Raw genomic sequence first — 18,903 nt, 5'->3', positions numbered from 1 at the left:
CCAAATGTTCAGGTACATCTATGAACATGAAACTGATCTCCCACAAGTATATGTTTACTTTGGCTTGGAAACACGAAGTTTTCATTCTCCAGGCTCTGACATCAGCATTACATGTACAGCCCCTAAGTAAATTCTCTGTGTTTGGTGGCAACCTGGAAAATCTGATTACTAAACAGTGCCTTCTTCCTGGTCAGCAGAGGGCACCAACAGTCAACTCTGCCCATCTTTGTTTGACTTGATGTTCTGGGTTTACGACAAACCTTTATTGACACATTCAGTCATACATAGAGCACAATATCAGTAAAATTCAACCTCTGCATTTAACCATTCATGGATAAACCATGAGCAGAAGGAAACTACAGGGGAGCAGTTAGGGATCCAGTGACTTGCTCAGCAATACGTTGGCAGACGAGGAGACAGAAATTGTTTCGGATCCAAGGCCACTCTAATCCCCTGAGCCATGCCAACCCCCGATGTCAAGGCCATGATCTTGTGTCTGACGTCTTTGGGGAACAGATATTCATTGATAATGTGTTCACCCTTAATTTCAAATCATTTCCTGTAAATTACTTGAAACCTATTTATGATGGCCTTTTCAGATTATTTTTCTTTGATTTCTTAAGGGCAATAGTCACATAATAGAATTTAATTCATTGTAATTTCTCTGTCTTCTTTGTTTGGGGGGGGTTACATTTGGAATTTGACATCGCACATGATATCCCAATTTATTTCCAGTCCTTGTTGAATTTTGTCACTTGCCTTGTTAAGTGTTTCCCAGGAAGAAGATTCAAAACTAAATCAGATGTAATAGTAACACTAGATCTAATTGAAGGCATGCTCTTGTCCATAAGCCCCCTGTGCTTCCTTATATGATGCGGCTTAAACTTCTGTCTGTCCACACAGCACGAGAAGCTGCCATGTGGGAACTGGAAGAGCGCCACCTACAAGAGAAACACCAGCTGTTTAAGCAACAGCTCAAGGATCAGTATTTCCTGCAGAGACACCAGCTGCTGAAAAGACATGAAAAAGTGCGGTACCAACTTTAGCTATCTTACATGTAGTGTGTTTATCACACACCATCTTCAAGTAATTGAATGTAGAAGGCTAACAGGAGTTTCCCCCTTAGGAGATGGAGCAGATGCAGCGCTACAATCAGCGCCTGATCGAGGAGATGAAGAACAGGCAGACCCAGGAGCGAGCTAGGCTTCCCAAGATTCAGCGCAGTGAGGCCAAGACCCGCATGGCCATGTTCAAGAAGAGCCTCCGCATCACTGGTGCTGTCATCACACCAGAGCAGGAGCGGGACAAAGTCAAACAGGTATCGACTGGACTGAACTTCTTTTTCTTTCAGTTACCCCTTTCAGGGGTTGCCACAGTGAATCAGTCTCCTCCATCGAACCCTATTCTCTGTATCCTCCCACACCAATGGACTTCATGCCCTCTTTCACTACATCTAGAACTCTTGCCTTTGGTCTTCTTCTATGACTCTTACCTGGCAGTTCCAACTTCAGCATACGTCTGCCAAATATATTCACTATTCCCCCTCACTGTACATGACCAAAACCATCTCCATCTGGCTTCTCTGACCTTATCTCAGAAACATCTAACACGTGCTGTCCCTCTAATGGATTCATTCCTGGTCCTATCAATCCTCTGACCTCCCAAAGAAAACATCAAAATCTTCATCTCTGCCACCTGTATGCCACCAGTATATCCACCTTCTTTTTCTGCATCATGTCAGCCAACTCTCTAGCTTTTCTTGTAATCGTCCCAATCTTGAAAGTCCCTACTCTCAGTTCTAGATTATTGCCTTTCCTCTTCCCTCACTGCTTCTGAACACGCCTTACTTCTCATCTTCTTCAACCCACAGTGGCCCAATTTCCACTGGAACCCTGTTGGTTACCCACACCAATAATGGTCATTGTTATCCTGCACCGATCCGGTATGAGGGTTGTAGGTTCGATCCGGTTTTGGCACAAGTTTTATACCAGTTACTCATCCTGGCAGAGCCCTCCACATTTATTCGGCCTTGGGACCAGCGCAAAAAGACACTGGCTTGTGCCCCCCTGAGGCTGCATTATTGATTGGACTGAGATATTTGCCATAATATGTCCCTCAAGAATCAGGAGCTATAAATGTAAAGGCCAATCTGTTTTTCAGTTCGCTGCTCAAGAGGAAAAGAGACAGAAGAACGAGAGGCTCCAGCAGCATCAGAAGCATGATAATCAAATGCGGGACCTTCAGTTGCAGTGCGAGGCCAACATCCGGGAGTTACAGCAGCTGCAGGTCAGCTCTCAGTATACTTTAAAGGGATCCCCGGTTACCGAGGTTTATTTACTAACTACAGTTAGTACAGTTATTTACTCTACTACTGATCAATATTTTTACCAGCAACATAAAAGCAATAATAAAATCTCTCAACATATCTTAGTTTGTATAAAATTGACAAAAAAACGTATCACTCACAGGCCACCCTTGTTGTTTACGTTGTTACGTTGTCGCTTACATAATTACGTTTCAATTTCCCACACTTTTATTCTCTTCTTATCCCTTGGGAAGCTGTGTTGACTCACAGCAGTCCCTTTGCTTCCCTTGGACTGGAAATTGCACCCAAAAGCAGCAAAATGGGGCATTGTTACCATACATACTATACTGCACCGAGTGAAAGTTAATACTAGCAGAAAGCTAAAGTTAACATGGACAACTTGCATATAACATCAACCCAGCATGCATTGCCCCTTAAGCACTTATGTGTGGGTGGGTGGGTGTGTGCGTTTATGCCTCTTTCAACAGAATGAGAAGTGCCACCTTCTGATTGAGCATGAAACCCAAAAGCTAAAGGAGCTGGACGAGGAGCACAGCCTGGAGTTAAAGGAGTGGAGGGAGAAACTCAGACCCAGAAAGAAGGTACCAGGGTTCAACTGTGACCTCAGTGTCATATCTCATCAAACACCCTTATAAATATCCTCTTTAAATCTTGAAACCTTGAAAGTCAGTTAGATTTAACTGACTTTCAAGATTTCTTGGGGATTAAACTTCCAGAATTTATCCGTCACAAAGAAAACTGTCAAAATGTCTCGTGTGATTAGAATAATGAACTGATATTTTCTTTCCTAATGGTCAAATTTCCAGTCTCGTTTTCACTGGACTGCAGCACTGAAAACATATCCATCAGTTGTTGTTTTGATTCATCCAGTAGCTGCTCTATAGAAAAAAAACTTGTAAAAGCTATCATTTTATATCTCCTGCATATAATTATTTGTGTATTCATTTGGTAATGAATAGTGACGTATCACTGGTTTACACCATTTACACTCTATTCAGACATGGACACAAAATGTAGAGAATAAATTATGTGTCAGGAATAGGAATTAAATTTAATTTAGGTACGAATAGAAATGAAATGTCCCTCGTCTGACCCGGGTCGATTCAGAAGGCCCAAAGCAGAATTCCTTGAAAATGTTTGCTCCAGCGGATTGATGTTTCTCCGCAGGCTCTGGAGGAAGAGTTTGCCAGGAAACTGCAGGAGCAGGAAGTGTTCTTTAAGATGAGCGGTGAGTCAGAGTGCCTTAATCCATCCAGCCAGAGCCGCATCTCCAAATTCTACCCAATCCCCAGCGTCCACTCCACGGGATTCTAATCAGGGACCAAGTGCTCCGAAGCAGACTCCGCACCTCTGCTCTTCAGTCTCAGTGTAAACGTGATTTTTATTTCTCAAAACAGAGCAAAACTCATGTGCCCGTCTTCCACAGAATCATCAGTATCAGCTCTTCAAAGGTATATAGATCGGTATTTTTAAAATGAAAAATCTGATCGATCAACTGTGTCCAGACACCAGTGTTCTTAAGCTGTTGATATTCAGTCGAATTTGTGTTCTGACATGTTTGGGCATGCAAAGTCAGCTGTTTCATATTAAGTTTGTGTTTAGATTTTCACATTTAACACACATGAAATAGATGATAGTTTTAAAACCAAAATTCGTAAACTCCAAAAACTCATAAAATTTATCATTTTCAACCATTAGTAACATCTGGCCAAGATTGTTTAGAGTGAGATATTCAATAGATTTGGAGTGGCTGGTTGTTACAGTTGATTCAAAGGGTATGAAGTATTGATTGTATGAACTTGAACTGTAACAATAAAACTATTTAAGTATGGCTCAGACGATTAGCCAATGAACTGATACTAGAAACGTCAACTCCCAATAATCAAATGCTGGCTACAGAAGTCAGTCAGGCTCTTCTTCCCCAACATAATGACCAATTTTATTTTTTTTTCTAAATAAAGAATCTAGTGCCTGTTGTACTTTTGCTTAAAATTCAAAACTACCAGCAATTTCTTGCTCCTCAATCCTTTTTGTTTCAGAAACTTGCAATAAAGATGGATAACATTTTTATACTACTTCAACTTCATTATCTTAAATATAAACTAGAAACGTGATGCAAAATTTGCATGTATTTCTGTTAAAGGAGTTGTTTTTAAAGTTTCTAGATTGGCTTTTGCGTAAAATTGCATTTTTTTTTTTAAACCTTGGGGATGAAATGTCAAGTTTAGGCAATAATTGTTGCTGTCAGGGTTTAACAAAGCCTTTCAGTCTCAAGACAAGACTCAGGCAATAAAACTCGGAAACAGTTCAGGACAAAGAATCACCAGTGGCAGATACTTAACTTCATGTGTTGGAAAAGACTTTCACTCGGAACCCCTATACAAGTTGTAAGATTTTTTTTTTCTGCAGTACTCATCTCAGTGATATGGTAGCATCCATTCAGCGATAAAGAAAGGATGCATCTTTTGTCAAAAAGTATATAACTGCACACCTCTCCAGCCACCCAAAGCTCAGTAGGGATCTGATGTGTCTTTACGTCCCACTCTTCTCTTCATCTGCCTCATCTCTATTCGTCTTCAGGGAATCTAACCTTTGATTGGCATATTCTAGAATTGCATGATTTGTTAACCGTTAACTTGCAATCATGATGTAGAAATGGCCTTGATCTAGTCTAAAAAATAACAGATTGTGACAGTGCGAGGTTCAATTAAGATTGTTCTTTTTTTTTTAAATTTACTTTGTGTTGATTTGACCTTGAGTTTTTCCCTGTGCAGAATGTTACTTGTAAACAGCATGATATACAATTTTAAATGGTATTCAACACATATTTCAATATGTAATGAATATTGAGTAATGAACCCTTCTGCAGTTTTTGAATTACAGTTGGCATGCTTTTCTTCAAATCTCAAGAAATTGTGCAGCTCCAAAACATGCAGTTTGTGTCATTCTTGCTAATACCCTTAATAGATTCAGGAAAGGCCATGGATAAACCTCAAAGCAGTTATTCCATTCAACAGACTTATTTGTATCTGTTTTCAAATAACCTCAAGCATGGTTACTGTAATATTTGATTCCCAAAAAAAGGATGGCCCTGACTGGTTGTAGGCCACCTGGTTCATTTCATTTCAAGCTCTATTGTCTTCATAACAGAATGTTAAATGATGGGATGTGTGCTAAAGACCTCTACAAAGAGATCTGAGTAGCTATTTATGTGAAAAATCTCTTCTTGATCAGTTGCATGAGCTCAGACTCCATTAACATTTCACACAGACCACAGTCACAAGGTCAGCCCCAACCTTATTGATTCTCTGAAATTAAAACTGTTAAATTGTGAATGTCAACTCGATACCATGATGAATTGAAATATGTATAGTTTCTAGAATGCCTGTGGAATGTAGACTTTTGCTATAAATAAATAATTTACTCTTTGCTACAGTTGTGTTAAGTCCTTTATTTTTATAAAAGCACATACATAATGCTCACTGCTGACGTTCAGCCCTTTCTTCACAATGTAACCCCCATGACTGAAAAAAAAATTTAACTAGTCATTACACACACAAGGAACCATAGAAAGATTCCAGTATGGTTACAAACTTCCATCCTGTGCTTGAAAACGCTTCATCCTTGCAGAAAAAGTGACAGCTGTGCCAAAATTCATTATTTATGTAGGGGCAGCGTGGCGCAGGGGTTGAACGATGAACTATCATCCTTGGAACCCAACATTCCTGGTTCCATTCCCGGAAGTGTTGTTGAGCAAGACACTGAACTCGTAACTGCTCCCCTGGTGCCGCTAGATGGCTGCTCACGGATCATCCATGATTGGTTAAATGCAGAAAGGAATTTCCCCCAAAGTGATGAGTAATGTACAATAAAAAATGGTACAAATAGTAATAGTGTATTTCCACTCCCAATGTCTGTTTTCCGCATGTAATATGGTAAAAGAAAAGTTAGACTGATGTATCATGAATGCTTTTTAAAAACTGTAGCACCTAGTATTTAACTCTCTTTAAGCCCTGATTTAATTGATCCTGGTGTGCTGAAGAGTAACAAAAACTGTAAAAGCACATGCATGTTCCCTAACAAGCTCCTCAAGTCCTTAGGTGGACTGAAGTCAAAATCAAGATACAAATCAAAAGAATTTGCCTAGTTCACAACCCTATCAGTGACAAGGCGTGAAGCGCTGAGGTCTCTCCTCGTCAGCGGTGACACGTCTCCTGAGTAATAAACAGTAAAGCAGATTATTATCTTCAGATTTCATGTCGCTTCTGATTGTCAGAACTCGTGAAACTGAATCACAAGCTGGGCTACTGCCCCATGATGTAATAGGAGTCACATGGGTAATCACAGGTTCTCTTCATAACTATAATACATGAGTTTGTCAAGTCAGTTTTATAGTGTGTATGTGTGTGTGTACATGACCACTTAGCCGCATCCCTTATCAATACTCAAATCCAGCTGAAAACTGACCTCTGTCCCCTTTCTGCCCTCGCAGTCCTTCTTGTCCCTGAGGGCCTCGCTCACCTGTGTGCACACACAAACACACACCAAGCAATTCACTAAAATGTTCTATCAAGTCAAACCTGTGAAAAATATCTTATTTCAATTAAATACATAAAACTGCCTTTTTTTTGTACTTGCCAACGAGGACCATATAATCTTGATGTATATAATACACAAATAATCCCTCTAGATCTACCTCTTTCTCCTTGAGGGCCGGGGTATCCGATGTCCCCTTTAGGTCCTGGTCTCCCAGGTGGTCCAACAATGGCTCCATAAGCTGGAGAGCAGATTTTCAGTTACTAATTTTGCATTTTGGTCACCATTGGTGGCCAAATCCTGACTGCAATCAAGAATGGGTATTACTTCTTATGTATTCTACTAAGTCTGTCATGTTTGCTTGGGAGCCGAACAGTCTGCTGTGCCCAGGAGGCCCTTGGGGTCCGGGAGGGCCTGGTGGCCCCTGGATGACTCGTTCAAAGTGATTCCATAAGTCGTTGATCAGGCCCCGGGCTGCAACGAAGACCCAACACAAAGAGAAAGTGTTGGCAAGAAATGTTATGCCAAATGTCAAGTAACACCATAAGCTGCAAGAGAAGTGATGAGGCTTCACAAATAGGGGGCGGCGGGGCACAGGAAGTAGAGTGAGCGTCCTTGGAACCCAACGTTTTGTCTCAATTCCCGGCTCTGTCTAGCCATTAGAAGTGTTGTTCAGCAAGACACTGAACCCCTGGCGCTGATAGATGGCAGCCAACAAAATGCAGAAGAGGAATTTCTCCGTGCAAGACTAATGAAATATGAACATTTAAAAAAAAAAAAATATATATATATATATATATATATATATACAGTCAAACCCATGTTATGGGGACAAAAAAAATACTATATATATTTACATTTGAACCAAATGTGCTGTGTCCAAAATGATTCCTACCCAGCTCAATAATCAATGGAAAAGTCTATTACAGCAGTCAAACACTTCCTATAATTGCAAACCAGCCTTTTTGCATGTCTCGATTGGTATTTTTTACCAATTCATGTCTTGAGATGAGTTCCTATTCCTTCAGGTTAAGGGTTTTTTTCCAAAAAGTCAGTGTTTTTGTCTGCTAACCATTTCTTCACCAATTTCTGTGCTTTTTGGTCATCGTCATGCTTAAATGTCCAATGGTGCTCAAGGCCAAGTTTCTCTAAAGTCTGTGGGAATGGGGTTCTCGGGGTGGAATGCTCCTTTTTCAAGCCAAATGAAGGCTTCATCACTGTGGCCAAACAAATTTGTGTTTCATCTGACCATAAAACAGAAGAACAGAAGTCTTTTTTATTTTTGTCCAGATCAGCTTTTACAAGAACCAAGTAGGTTTTTGAGTCCCTTATCTGATGATGTGGCATCCTCCTTGGTATGCGTCCATGTAACCCATTAGTGTGCAGTGTCTGTTGGATAGTCAGCCTTGAGAAATTGCCTCTAGTAGGGCCCAGATTCTCCAAGATGGCCTCAGTAGTGATCCTTGGATTCTTTTTCACCTCTTACACGATCAGTGAAGCCAGTACAGGTGTCACTTTTGACTCCGTACCACATCCTCTGAGATTTTTTTCACAACATGGGACATCTTGTGCTTGCACTGTGGCCTCTGGATCCTAAAGTAATTTTGATAAGGGTTCGTAGTACCCTACCGATTTATGTGTAGCCACATGTCTTCAAAGTAAAGTCCTTGTGTTAGCCATGATTGTCCATGAAACAACTACAGAAAGCTAGTGTTCTTTACCTGTTGAGTTGATTCAAATAGCTGTGCCCAAAGTATCGGGGTAATTAGGCTGCTTGGACGATTTGGACTTGTATAGAACCCTGGCTTTTCCCATGGAGTGTGACAGTTTGCAATGCCTATGATTAATTTTGGAAACCCCCCTTTTTGATCAAATAGACATAAGTCTAGAAATTGCCCCCCCCCCCCCCCCCCCTCCCAATTGAAATAAAACTCCATAAATCCCTTAATTAATTTCGGGTAAGTTCTTTTGTCATTTAAAATTAAGTCTGATTTAAATTGCATTCTTGCAGATCTTTGGACAATTTTGTGAATTGTTTTTAACATTCTTGTTATTTTTCAGCAAAGTTCTTGCTGATTATAAAGCTTTGATTGATTTTTTTTCCAAAATATTTGTTATTTAGGTGTTTAAGATGACTTGAGGAAATTTCATAAATACATGTGTCTCATGCATTCAGAGTTTTTATATTCACGTTTTTAACTACACTAAAGATTTTTGATTTGTGTTGCTAATAATTACAGCGACTTACATCTGATATACTCCACCAGCTCTGTTGCGTTTCCCTGGGAAGTGAACCATCGGGTGTTGCCTGGGGGTCCAGGAGGTCCAGGTAGTCCCCTGGGACCTTGGACCCCACGGCCATGATTGTGGTCTCTGGCAGAGTCGTGCAAGAGACCTTGAGCTGTAGGTGGGTGCATGGGCAGGTTAATCATTTATACTTAATGGGAATTGTTTGATCATAAAGAGCAACAAATTTCATAACAACTCACATTTCATGTACTGGACAATGTCCATTACATTTTCCCGGGTTCCCATCCATCGACTATGACCAGGAGTTCCTGGACGTCCGGGAGGTCCTGGAGGGCCTTGAAGCACCCGCTCAGAGTCGCTTCCCATGTCATGGAGCAGGCCATGGGCTGTGTTGTTGGGCAAAAGGGTCCGGTCACTATAGCAATTGCTCTGCAATTTGTCTTTCTGCATCTGCTGAGACCTACATTTGATGTAGTCACTGACTCTGACAGCCATGTTGGAGAAACCTCTGGAGCCAACGTCCCAATCTGTGGATCCAGGAAAACCTGGATCTCCCTTGTCTCCAGGGGGTCCCGGAGGGCCAGGTGGACCAGGGATGCCAAACATAGCTGCTCTGGTTCCATCATCTAAAGTTAAATTATAGTTATATAGTCAAAAGTTACTTGAAATATAATTGTCATGAATTTGAAATACATTTTTGAAATGATTAACGTACTGTTTTATTTCTCAATTCTTTTCATTATGACTATTTTTTGTGAACTTTTTTTAGTTGAAGGCTAGCATAAAGATAAAAATGTTTTTTTAATAGTTTGCTCAGGGAACTGGAAACTGAAAGAAAGTTAACTAACTCTTGCTCTAATTATATAGATTATAAAATGATTTTGATGGTGATTAACACTTACCCTGCATCCAGGGTGTTAGTGGGACTGAAGGTCATGATCATGAAGATTATAACTATCGTCTCATAAAAGATCCCTCTTCCTATATTTTAATTATTCTATTGGTTTAAATCTTAAAGCCTTTTGACTTTATATGGTGAAAAATGTGTCTTTAAAAGACTCAGGTGAGCCTTTTTATGGTTTAACATAAGTTCAAATTTGATGTTAAAATATTAAATCCTATGGATGTGTTACTGTTTCCTCAAGAGATTCTATCTAATTACCATCGTCTTGGCCTGTTACCATTTACTTTACAGATATAAACAAAAACAAGCAGTAATTAAAACAAAAAACAAGTTTAAACCATAAAAAAAGTGTTTGCCTATTCATTGGTTGATGGTTCAGAAAAACCGAAGCCGTCAGTGATGCCTTCCTTCAGACTTACTCTTGAAATAATCCTGTAGTTCTGCATTTACTTTATCTCTGTTGCCATGCTCAATGTAGGAAACCACCCTCTGGATTTGACCAGGGGGACCCTCAGGACCAGGAGGTCCCGGGGCACCTGTCATCCCCCTGTCTGAAAAAAAAAAAGTTCCTGCAGTTCGGCATCATGTTCTTCAGTTGCTCTTTTTTTAAAAGGTAACTAGCATGCCTGTCTTAAGTACTCACCATTCATCAAAGTCAGGACACGGTCAGCCACCTCCTGGAGGCCAAATGTGTGGCTGCCATGGCCTGGGGCTCCAGGGGGTCCTGCTGGACCAGGAGGGCCACTGATATATCCTCTTACCTCCTCTCCTGGATGCAAATTATGAGCAGTGTTATTGTGCATTCCTTGACACTCAGTTGTATAATTAGTTCAAAAAACGTTGAATAAGCTTTACGTTGTAATAGGCTGATGATGTCATTGACACTAATGACGCCAGGGGGACCTGGTGGACCTTGAGGGCCGGGAATGCCACTGTATCCTGTACCTGAACCCAAATGATGGTAAATGCAGTGTGAGTATGACTGGTGTGTATAAACTAAGATGTAGCATTACAAGTGCTCATCGTACTCTGGATGTAGGCGATGACTCTGTTGGCGACATCAGCCAACCCTTCATTTGAAGACCATGAGGACTCAGAGAGTCCACCAAAGCCTGGAGATCCTGGAGACCCTGGAACTCCGGGAAGACCTGGAGGCCCAGGAGGCCCAGGAGGCCCAGGAGACCGTGCCAGATGGTCCGTCATGCCACCTCCTGTGAGTCAACACAACATTATCTCATTTGGAACAATGTAACTCTAAAATTAACACTAACTGGCACTGATGGTAGGTTCTTGAAGAAAATCTAGATCTGAAGGAGAATGTACATTAATTTTCCAATCAGTTATCCAAGGCCAGGTTTAGAAAAGTTATTTCTTTGGATTAACTTACATAGATACAAAAGCTTTAGAAAATTTTATGCAATTGTATTGCTCAATTTCAATTAAAAAAATTCTCTATAACTAGATTTATCGGGTAATTATTGACAATATGTTCTATGGCACAGTCGCTGTAATTGTGTTGTACTGGCCAATTGTCCAGGAAGTGCTCCCCTGAGAATTCGAGCTCTCATATAGTGAAGTTTGCAGGGAGGATAAAGCAGTGATGGGGTGAATCTGAATGCAGAGAGGAAGGCGATCACCTGGAGTGCTGGTGCAGATAAAACAGCCAATGCATCACTCCGAAGAAAAGAAGGAGATGACTATGGACTTCATGAGAGGAAGTCATCAGCCCTTTCCCCTTGCACATTGGAGGAACAGCTCTGGAAGTGATCGCTGCAGGTACCTGGTTCACCTCTGAGAGGACCACACCTGGAGTAACTACACTTCCTACCTGGTCAAGAAGGCTCAATAGCACCCCTACATACTCAGGAGACTGAGGAGGGTTGGACTTGAGGCTCAATCTTTCTAAAAAAAATCGTGGTGGAGAGTGTTCTCTGCACCTGCATCACTCTGTGGTGCATCAGCTGCGCTGTGGCAGAGAAGACGGCTCTCCACAGGGTGGCTAAGGCTGCACAGTGGACTGTTTGGGGTCGCGCCCCCAACACCACGCCCCTCTTAATCAACAGATAGTAAAGAGGGCCAACTGTATCATGGAGGACCCAACCCAACCCACCCTGAACATGCACTTCCTTCTTTCCCACAGCTGTGAGACTGCTAAACAGTGGTTCTGCTTTGTAGATTTGTTCAAACAAGACAATAACCTTTTTTCTGTCAATGCTATAAACAGAGCCAAAAAAAACATTACACATTACCTGTTACACTTTACTTGAACAAAGTGGCTTACTGTGCTTACTTGGCTTACTTTATCAAGCTAATGCTTATTCTGTATGTATTGTTAATACAGTTTGTTGCACCCATCTATTGTGCATAGATCATAATTAATCATTAATTAATGATTAATCATTAATTGTGAGCTAGAGGAGAGGGAAAAACTCCTGAGTGAGTTAGATGAAGTGATGCAGAATTTTTCCAGAGGTGAGAGTTGTAATTGCTGCAGACCTCAGTGGACATAATAGTGCAGGAAATAAAAGGAGATGAAGAAGTGATGGGCAAGTTTGGCATCTAGTATAGGAAAAGAGGGACAGATCATCATAGACATCGCAAAAAGGATGGAAATGGCTGTAGTGAATCAGAAAAGCTATATTCGCCAAGTAATTTTGCAACTACAAGGACTTTGCTTTGGTTGTCGGTGCTGGACAGACAACATGTAACAAGCATTAAGTCTTCTTCCCTTCATAGGTTGCCACAGCGAATCAACCCTCTTCATCTAACCCTATTCTCTGTATCCTCCTCTCTCACAACAACTACCTTCATATCCTTTCTCACTATGACCACAAAAGTTCTCTTAGGTCTTCCTTATGACATCCTGCCAGGCAGCTCAAATTCCAGCATCCGTCTAGCAATATATTCACTATCCCTCCTCTGAACATGACTGAACCATCTCAGTCTGACTTCTGACCTTCTCTCCAAAACGTCTAACAGGTGCTGTTCCTTTGAGACTCATTCGAGATCCCATCCATCCTCATCACTCCCAAAGAGAACCTCAGCATCTTTATCTCTACGACCTCTAGTTCTGCCTCCTGTCTTAAAGGTATATGTAGCAAAGGCCAAACATAGGGCATATCATGACTTGTATACTTTGTTGGGGGGAGAGAATGATTCATAAAAGCTAGGCAAAACAGAGATAGAAAGGATGTACAGCAGGTTCAGGTGATTTAGGAGAAGGAGGGAAATACATGACAGATGCGAGAAGAGTGATGCAAGCATGGATGGTGTACTTTGAGGAGTTGATGAGTGATGAAAATGAAAGAGAGGGTAGGTGAGGTGACGCATTTGTGAACAACAGTATAGGTTCATGTCTAGAAAAAGTACTACAGATGCAGTATTTGCCTTAAGACAGATAAGTGTTTTTGAGGTCAAAAAGACATTCAGTATTTTTCTTTTTTTACAGACACAAGATGAGGATCTGTAACCAAAACATTGTCCACATGTGCCCCTCGGATTCATGTATAATGGACATTTTATTAATTGAAACGTATATAATTCCAAAGCTCACTCTGAATGTAGTCTGCAATGTACTGTCCCAAGTCCACTGATCCAGATAAGGTACCATCTCTTCCAGGTATACCAGGAGGTCCTGGAGGTCCTGGTGGCCCACGTCTTGTTGAGACACCTGGAATGACCAGGATTACCCTCATCTACAAATAATTACCAGGTAAAGACAGATACAAGCGGCGGTGTGGTGCAGGAGGTAGAGCAGTTGTCTTTGGAACCGAACATTCCTGGCTCCTCCTGGCCAGTTGAAGTGACACTGAACCCCTAACTGCCAGTAAAAGTCTTGTTGAGCAAGACACTGAACCCCTAACTGGTCCCCTGGCACTGATTGACGGCAGCCAAGTGCTCATGGTTCATCCCTGATGGGTTAAATGGAGAGAACAAATTTCTCCACGAGGGATTAATCAACTATAAAAAACATTAAGCAAATCAAAAGTTTGACCATTTTTTTCACAACAAATAATGCTTTTTTGTAGCTGATAACACAACTTGACCCTTCATTCTAAAGAACACAGGATGTGGTCTGGTGACCACTTCTTTCTCTGGTTCTGCAACAACCTAACTCTACATTAACATGCCTGACCAGAGGAGCTAAATATCAGTGCTGTTTGACTTTGGATCCAGGATTGACTTTTATAATGAAACTTCAGTGTTATGTCTCTACCTGTTATAGCTTTCATCATTTTATATGCTGCATGCTTAACCAAGTGAGCTGAGACTATATTGTGGCTTCCGAGAGCAACAACCAAATCACAATTTCAATCACATTGGTATCTGTATTGAAATACTTTCACAACTGGCAGGAGATTCTGGAAAGTCTTACCAGTGGAAATTTCAGAACCATGGGATGGACCGCTGAACCTTGTATCACCTGTGAGGACAACAGACCATGTATTTACTTAATTTATAAACAAGGAAAAGACATTATTTAAGGCACTTGTTGCAAATCAATATTCAGTTGAAGTTTCCCATTTTTATTATAAACCATGAACAAAAGACATTTGAAAAGAGCAGTCTGAAAAGGCTTGAATGATAATGCAAAGAACTGAGTTTACCTGCAGGTCCTTGTGGTCCTTGAGGTCCAGGGGGGCCCCTGAGTCCAGGCTGACCTGGAAAACCTGAGGTTGAAAATTAATAAATAATCACAGTAACAATTTAAACCAGAGTTAACGACTCTTTCAACTGATAGAAAGTCGGGTAAATACTTAGCTCACAAAACTGAAAATGTATGATGAAACAACTTTTAACCTTGCATGATTTTACAACAGTCAAAACATGCTTTACTTTCTAAATAAGATAACAATGGTGGAGCAGCAACAACAACATACCAACACCTGCTTCCCCTGGACTTCCAGGTAGCCCAGGATGACCTGGAAAAATTAATTATTTTAGGACAAGAAAAACATGTTTGTTTTAAAAAACTTAAGCTGTGACACTAACACTGCAGTATTCAAAGTTGTCATGAAAGGGCGATTTAACCTCTCACCTTCATAACCTCGAGGACCTGGTGAGAAAAAATAATTGGGTCAATATTTTCATTTAGTCTGCAAAATAAGTTCTTCAAAATAAATGTTGCCATTATTTGCCATTTTGTCCATTAGTTATATAAGTTACAAATCTTCCAGAATATTTAACACATGAGTCTTAGTTGTTACTTCATTGCTCCAATTGTTAAACCTACCCTGGGGGCCTGGGGGTCCAGGAGGCCCTGGTGGTCCAGCAAAGAAGGTTTCTGAGACAAAAAAGTAGTAAAATGCCAAAAGCAAACAATGACATCTGGAAAACAATATGACTTGTATCAAGATTTATAATCCTAAATATCTTCTTGGCAACCAACCTGAGGTAGGAACAAAGTTGCCTGGTTCTCCTTTTGCTCCTGGAGCTCCTGGTGCTCCAATACCTGAGAATTGTTCGGTTAATATGAGATGGATGAAAATTGACAAACTTAATTATCTTGAATCTTCACACTTCGAGGTGATCTAACTGTAGAGCTATCTTGTTATTTCAGTTTACCTGGCTCTCCAGGTGGACCTCTGCTTCCAGGGGGACCTTGTATTGTCTGCCCTGAACAAAAAACAAGCAAAATAAGCAACAATTTATTATATCAAATGAACTATTCATACCACATGTAAAATATCCTAGTATGGTTGACATAGCTCTGAACATACCAGGTGGTCCTTGTATTCCTGGCTGCCCAGGAGGCCCGGGAGGGCCTGGTGGGCCTGGCAGTACATGTGTTGAAGAATGACCTGATTTAAAATTAAAATATAGAAATGGATATGTGCGTTATAGCTGGCAAAAGTAGAGAGCTTGGGTGTGAAATTATACAGTTATACCAGGGGTCTGCAAGCTTCAATGCTCAAAGAGTCATATGGACCAGTTTCCCACAGAAAATAAAACACCAGGAGCAAACAAAAACCACATTTGACATCAAATATAAAGATAACAAAAAAATTACACTTTATTTTAATGTTACAAGATCACCATGATCTTAACATTTTTACAAGGGACGGCGTGGCTTATGGGCTTAGAGCATCCAACCTGGGAACTGAACACTCCTGGTTCAATTCCTGTGCTCCTTCTAACCAGTTGAAGAGTTTTTGAGCAAGATCCTGAACCCCTAATTGCTCCCCTGGAGTAATTTCTCCTTACCTGCCTGCTCATGATTCACCCATGATTGATTAAACGCAGTAATCAAATTTTGCTGATGTTGTGCTCTATGTATAATTGAATGTGACAATAAAGATGTTTCTTAGTTAGAATAACAATAATAAATAAAGTAAGAGTTTGACTTTAAAAAATCCCTTTATTCAAACGCTGGGATTAGACCATTGAAGGGGAAAAGGTGAAGATACTCAGTTTTAAGTGGCAGGGCGATAAACTTAAAATGAGAACATCAGCTCGTCGTTGTTTACAGACCAGAAATTGGCTCCAACCACCCAAGTACAAATAAAGATCCCAAGGTCGTCTATTGATAAAAATAAATCAAATTCCATTTTTAAGCAATCTTAATTAATACTTTTAAACTGTTACTGGATTCTCATGACCTTTGTTGGGACCCATATTCTTCTTGCTCAGACAAAGGCTAATTTGGCAGAGCCTGATAAAAAGTGTAACATGACTGATACCCTCTTGTTATCTTTTGTGTACTCGGGACCAAAAAATAAACATATGGAAAGTAATGATAGCCCACAGACCAAGAAACAAACCCTTCAAGAAATGAAACAGTGGCAGCAACCTGGGGCATTCAATAAACGAGGCAACGTTTCAGAATGTGAACAGAAAAATCAGTCTCATGTCACCTCAGATTTAAAATGTGCTCTGTATCTGTTCATGGCAATGGTGTTATGCACAATCCTCCACTGGAGGGTCGCTGCCCATAATCAGTCACAAAGCGTTTCAGGTAGCGTTCCAGATTCCCGTAAAGCGTTCAGGAAGTAGGGGTCTGATTGAGAATCCCTGGCTGCATTAAAAAAAGTTGTCTGTCCAGACCTAACTGTCTTTCCTTTTTCAGGAGCACTTTTGCAGCGATAAGCCAGTTTGCTCTGCTCTTGTACTGTACTCACTTAACTGGCTTCCTGGCTCACCTTTATCTACAGTAGCTTTACCATTTGTGCATCCAAAAACACTTGGAAGCTCACCTGCTCTTGGTGTTTCCAGTGAGGATGCAGTCTTGTTTTGAGCGATGCGTGTGGGCAAGCAACCCGTTTGTGGCCCAGATCCCCACACTTGAAGCATTTCATTTGCCCCGAGCAGGCATAAACCAAGTAAAAGACATCTCTGAACTTGCTTCATAAGAAGACCACCAGAGTCTGTGACAGCACCTCCAAAAACACAAAAACCTGCCTCCTCAGGGACTGCAGATGCTGCAGCCTAGAGTCCCTGCACCTCGGACTCACAACTTTAAAGCCCCTCCCGATCTCTTCAAACCTCCTTAGTTTGTTTTCTAACAGTTTGTTGGAATGAATGGTGGTTAACCAAAGTCGGTGATCCGCCAGAAAGGAGTGGACAAAGGAGACACCTGGACAAAGGTATCGTCGATGACCATGGCATTAGCCAACAGTTAGTGGACCTGAGTTTTTGGTTTTCAGGAAAGCTACTACAGCTTTATTCACTCTGGATGCCAGTGACGTGCAGTCAGTAGAGGCAGGTTAGGCCGGGCCTCACCTGGCATCTTAGAAAGAAAAAAAAGTAAAATGAAAAAATAATTTGAATCGTTCTATTGAAGCAGTGATTTGTACTATAAAGTTATTTCTAACCTAACTTCACCATTTTTAGTTGTTTTTTTTCAAAATTGCTGAAAAAAAAATCTCATTTAGCGTTTAAATATAAGAAGAGCTGTGTGGTGACGCAGCAGCCAGCGGAGCCCACTATGGATTGCGCAAAAACTGTGCTGCCATGCTATGCGGCAGAGATCGTACTGCTGTCTCTGTGGATGTCACTTAAAAATTTCAAACACTTCAAGCACTAATATATGAACTAAATAACCATACTATAGCTGATGTGTATAATTTTTTTCATCAACAACTGTAACGTGTTTCTCATGCCGAGCGATCGTAAAGCGGCAGCGAAGATGCACTAAGCGAGGCACACAGTGACGGGGCCTCATGGTAGGGGGCACTGGTGATCCCAGGGATCCTTTTTACTACTCGGCTAAAGAATAATAGAATTTGCAATAGCAAGCTACTGTAAACAATTAGCAAGTCAAGTGCAGCCATCCAGTTACTTTTTTCCCCTTGCTTGGCTTTATTTCCAAAATGGAGGATTACATAGCTAAACTGAAAGAATTTTCTAAACTGGACTTTCAGTCGAAGCAGCAGATAATAAGTAAGGGAAGACCGACGCCGGCAGTAACGGACTTGCTTCAGACTAGGAGACGGAAGACTCGATCTTTTCAAACGGAGTGGTACACACAAAAAGGCTGGCTGTGTGGATGTCCAGTAAGAAAGTGCTTTTTCTGCTTTTCCTGCTTTCTTTTCTCAACTTCTGCCGATCAAACATGAACGATCGGCCACACACATTCAAAGTCAAATCGCGCTAAAAACATTCGAGATGTCCAGGATAGATTTTGCTTTGAATGAACAACAAAGACTCAACATCAGCATCCATAATGCTAAGGTAAAGGAAAACCACTCAACGCCACTCAGCGGTGCATGGACTTCATTTATAAGTAAAGGTAAGAGATAATAACGTTTTTTTTAATGTGCTTTTTTTCTATGTTACAGTTTGTATATGTAAAGAATGCTGATATGATATTTTAAACAAAACACGTTAACTGCTGTGAATAAAATGGTGAATAAGCTACTCAGTAGGGTTCATATGTTTATAAATCTGA

At 40.9% G+C, this 18,903-nt stretch overlaps 2 protein-coding genes across 5 annotated transcripts in view; one reads left to right on the top strand and one right to left on the bottom strand.

Moving 5' to 3' along the window:
• The window catches only part of LOC147216997 (STE20-like serine/threonine-protein kinase), a 35,219-nt gene extending 29,468 nt beyond the window's left edge, over nt 1-5,751 (top strand). For both annotated transcript variants that reach the window (XM_086176717.1, XM_086176718.1), the window contains 5 exons: nt 904-1,028; nt 1,127-1,318; nt 2,161-2,286; nt 2,794-2,907; nt 3,494-5,751. In XM_086176717.1, the coding sequence (XP_086032843.1) occupies nt 904-1,028; nt 1,127-1,318; nt 2,161-2,286; nt 2,794-2,907; nt 3,494-3,640 (704 nt within the window). In that variant the 3' untranslated portion in view covers nt 3,641-5,751. The remainder of the gene's footprint in view (nt 1-903; nt 1,029-1,126; nt 1,319-2,160; nt 2,287-2,793; nt 2,908-3,493) is intronic.
• Nucleotides 5,752-5,762: 11 nt separating this feature from the next.
• LOC147216996 (uncharacterized) overlaps nt 5,763-18,903 on the bottom strand; it is a 41,031-nt gene continuing 27,890 nt past the window's right edge. For 2 of the 3 annotated variants that reach the window (XM_086176714.1, XM_086176715.1), the window contains exons 33-52: nt 15,737-15,817; nt 15,582-15,632; nt 15,406-15,468; nt 15,250-15,300; nt 15,055-15,072; nt 14,897-14,938; nt 14,624-14,686; nt 14,392-14,439; nt 13,570-13,686; nt 11,045-11,227; nt 10,872-10,961; nt 10,660-10,785; nt 10,436-10,567; nt 9,577-9,738; nt 9,352-9,498; nt 9,111-9,263; nt 7,190-7,336; nt 7,023-7,103; nt 6,794-6,847; nt 5,763-6,540 (exon numbers count right to left, since the gene is read on the bottom strand). In XM_086176714.1, coding sequence (XP_086032840.1) covers nt 6,470-6,540; nt 6,794-6,847; nt 7,023-7,103; nt 7,190-7,336; nt 9,111-9,263; nt 9,352-9,498; nt 9,577-9,738; nt 10,436-10,567; nt 10,660-10,785; nt 10,872-10,961; nt 11,045-11,227; nt 13,570-13,686; nt 14,392-14,439; nt 14,624-14,686; nt 14,897-14,938; nt 15,055-15,072; nt 15,250-15,300; nt 15,406-15,468; nt 15,582-15,632; nt 15,737-15,817 — 1,880 coding nt within the window. In that variant the 3' untranslated portion in view covers nt 5,763-6,469. The remainder of the gene's footprint in view (nt 6,541-6,793; nt 6,848-7,022; nt 7,104-7,189; nt 7,337-9,110; nt 9,264-9,351; nt 9,499-9,576; nt 9,739-10,435; nt 10,568-10,659; nt 10,786-10,871; nt 10,962-11,044; nt 11,228-13,569; nt 13,687-14,391; nt 14,440-14,623; nt 14,687-14,896; nt 14,939-15,054; nt 15,073-15,249; nt 15,301-15,405; nt 15,469-15,581; nt 15,633-15,736; nt 15,818-18,903) is intronic. The other variant, XM_086176716.1, reaches the window with a different exon arrangement.

This window comes from Fistularia commersonii, chromosome 29 (genome assembly GCF_037954325.1).
Source record: "Fistularia commersonii isolate RoL2024-O1a breed Wild chromosome 29, RoL_Fcom_v1.0, whole genome shotgun sequence".
Classification (NCBI taxonomy): domain Eukaryota; kingdom Metazoa; phylum Chordata; class Actinopteri; order Syngnathiformes; family Fistulariidae; genus Fistularia; species Fistularia commersonii.
The sequence above is the reverse complement of the archived record's forward strand: the minus strand, read 5'-3'. Positions and strand labels throughout refer to the sequence as shown.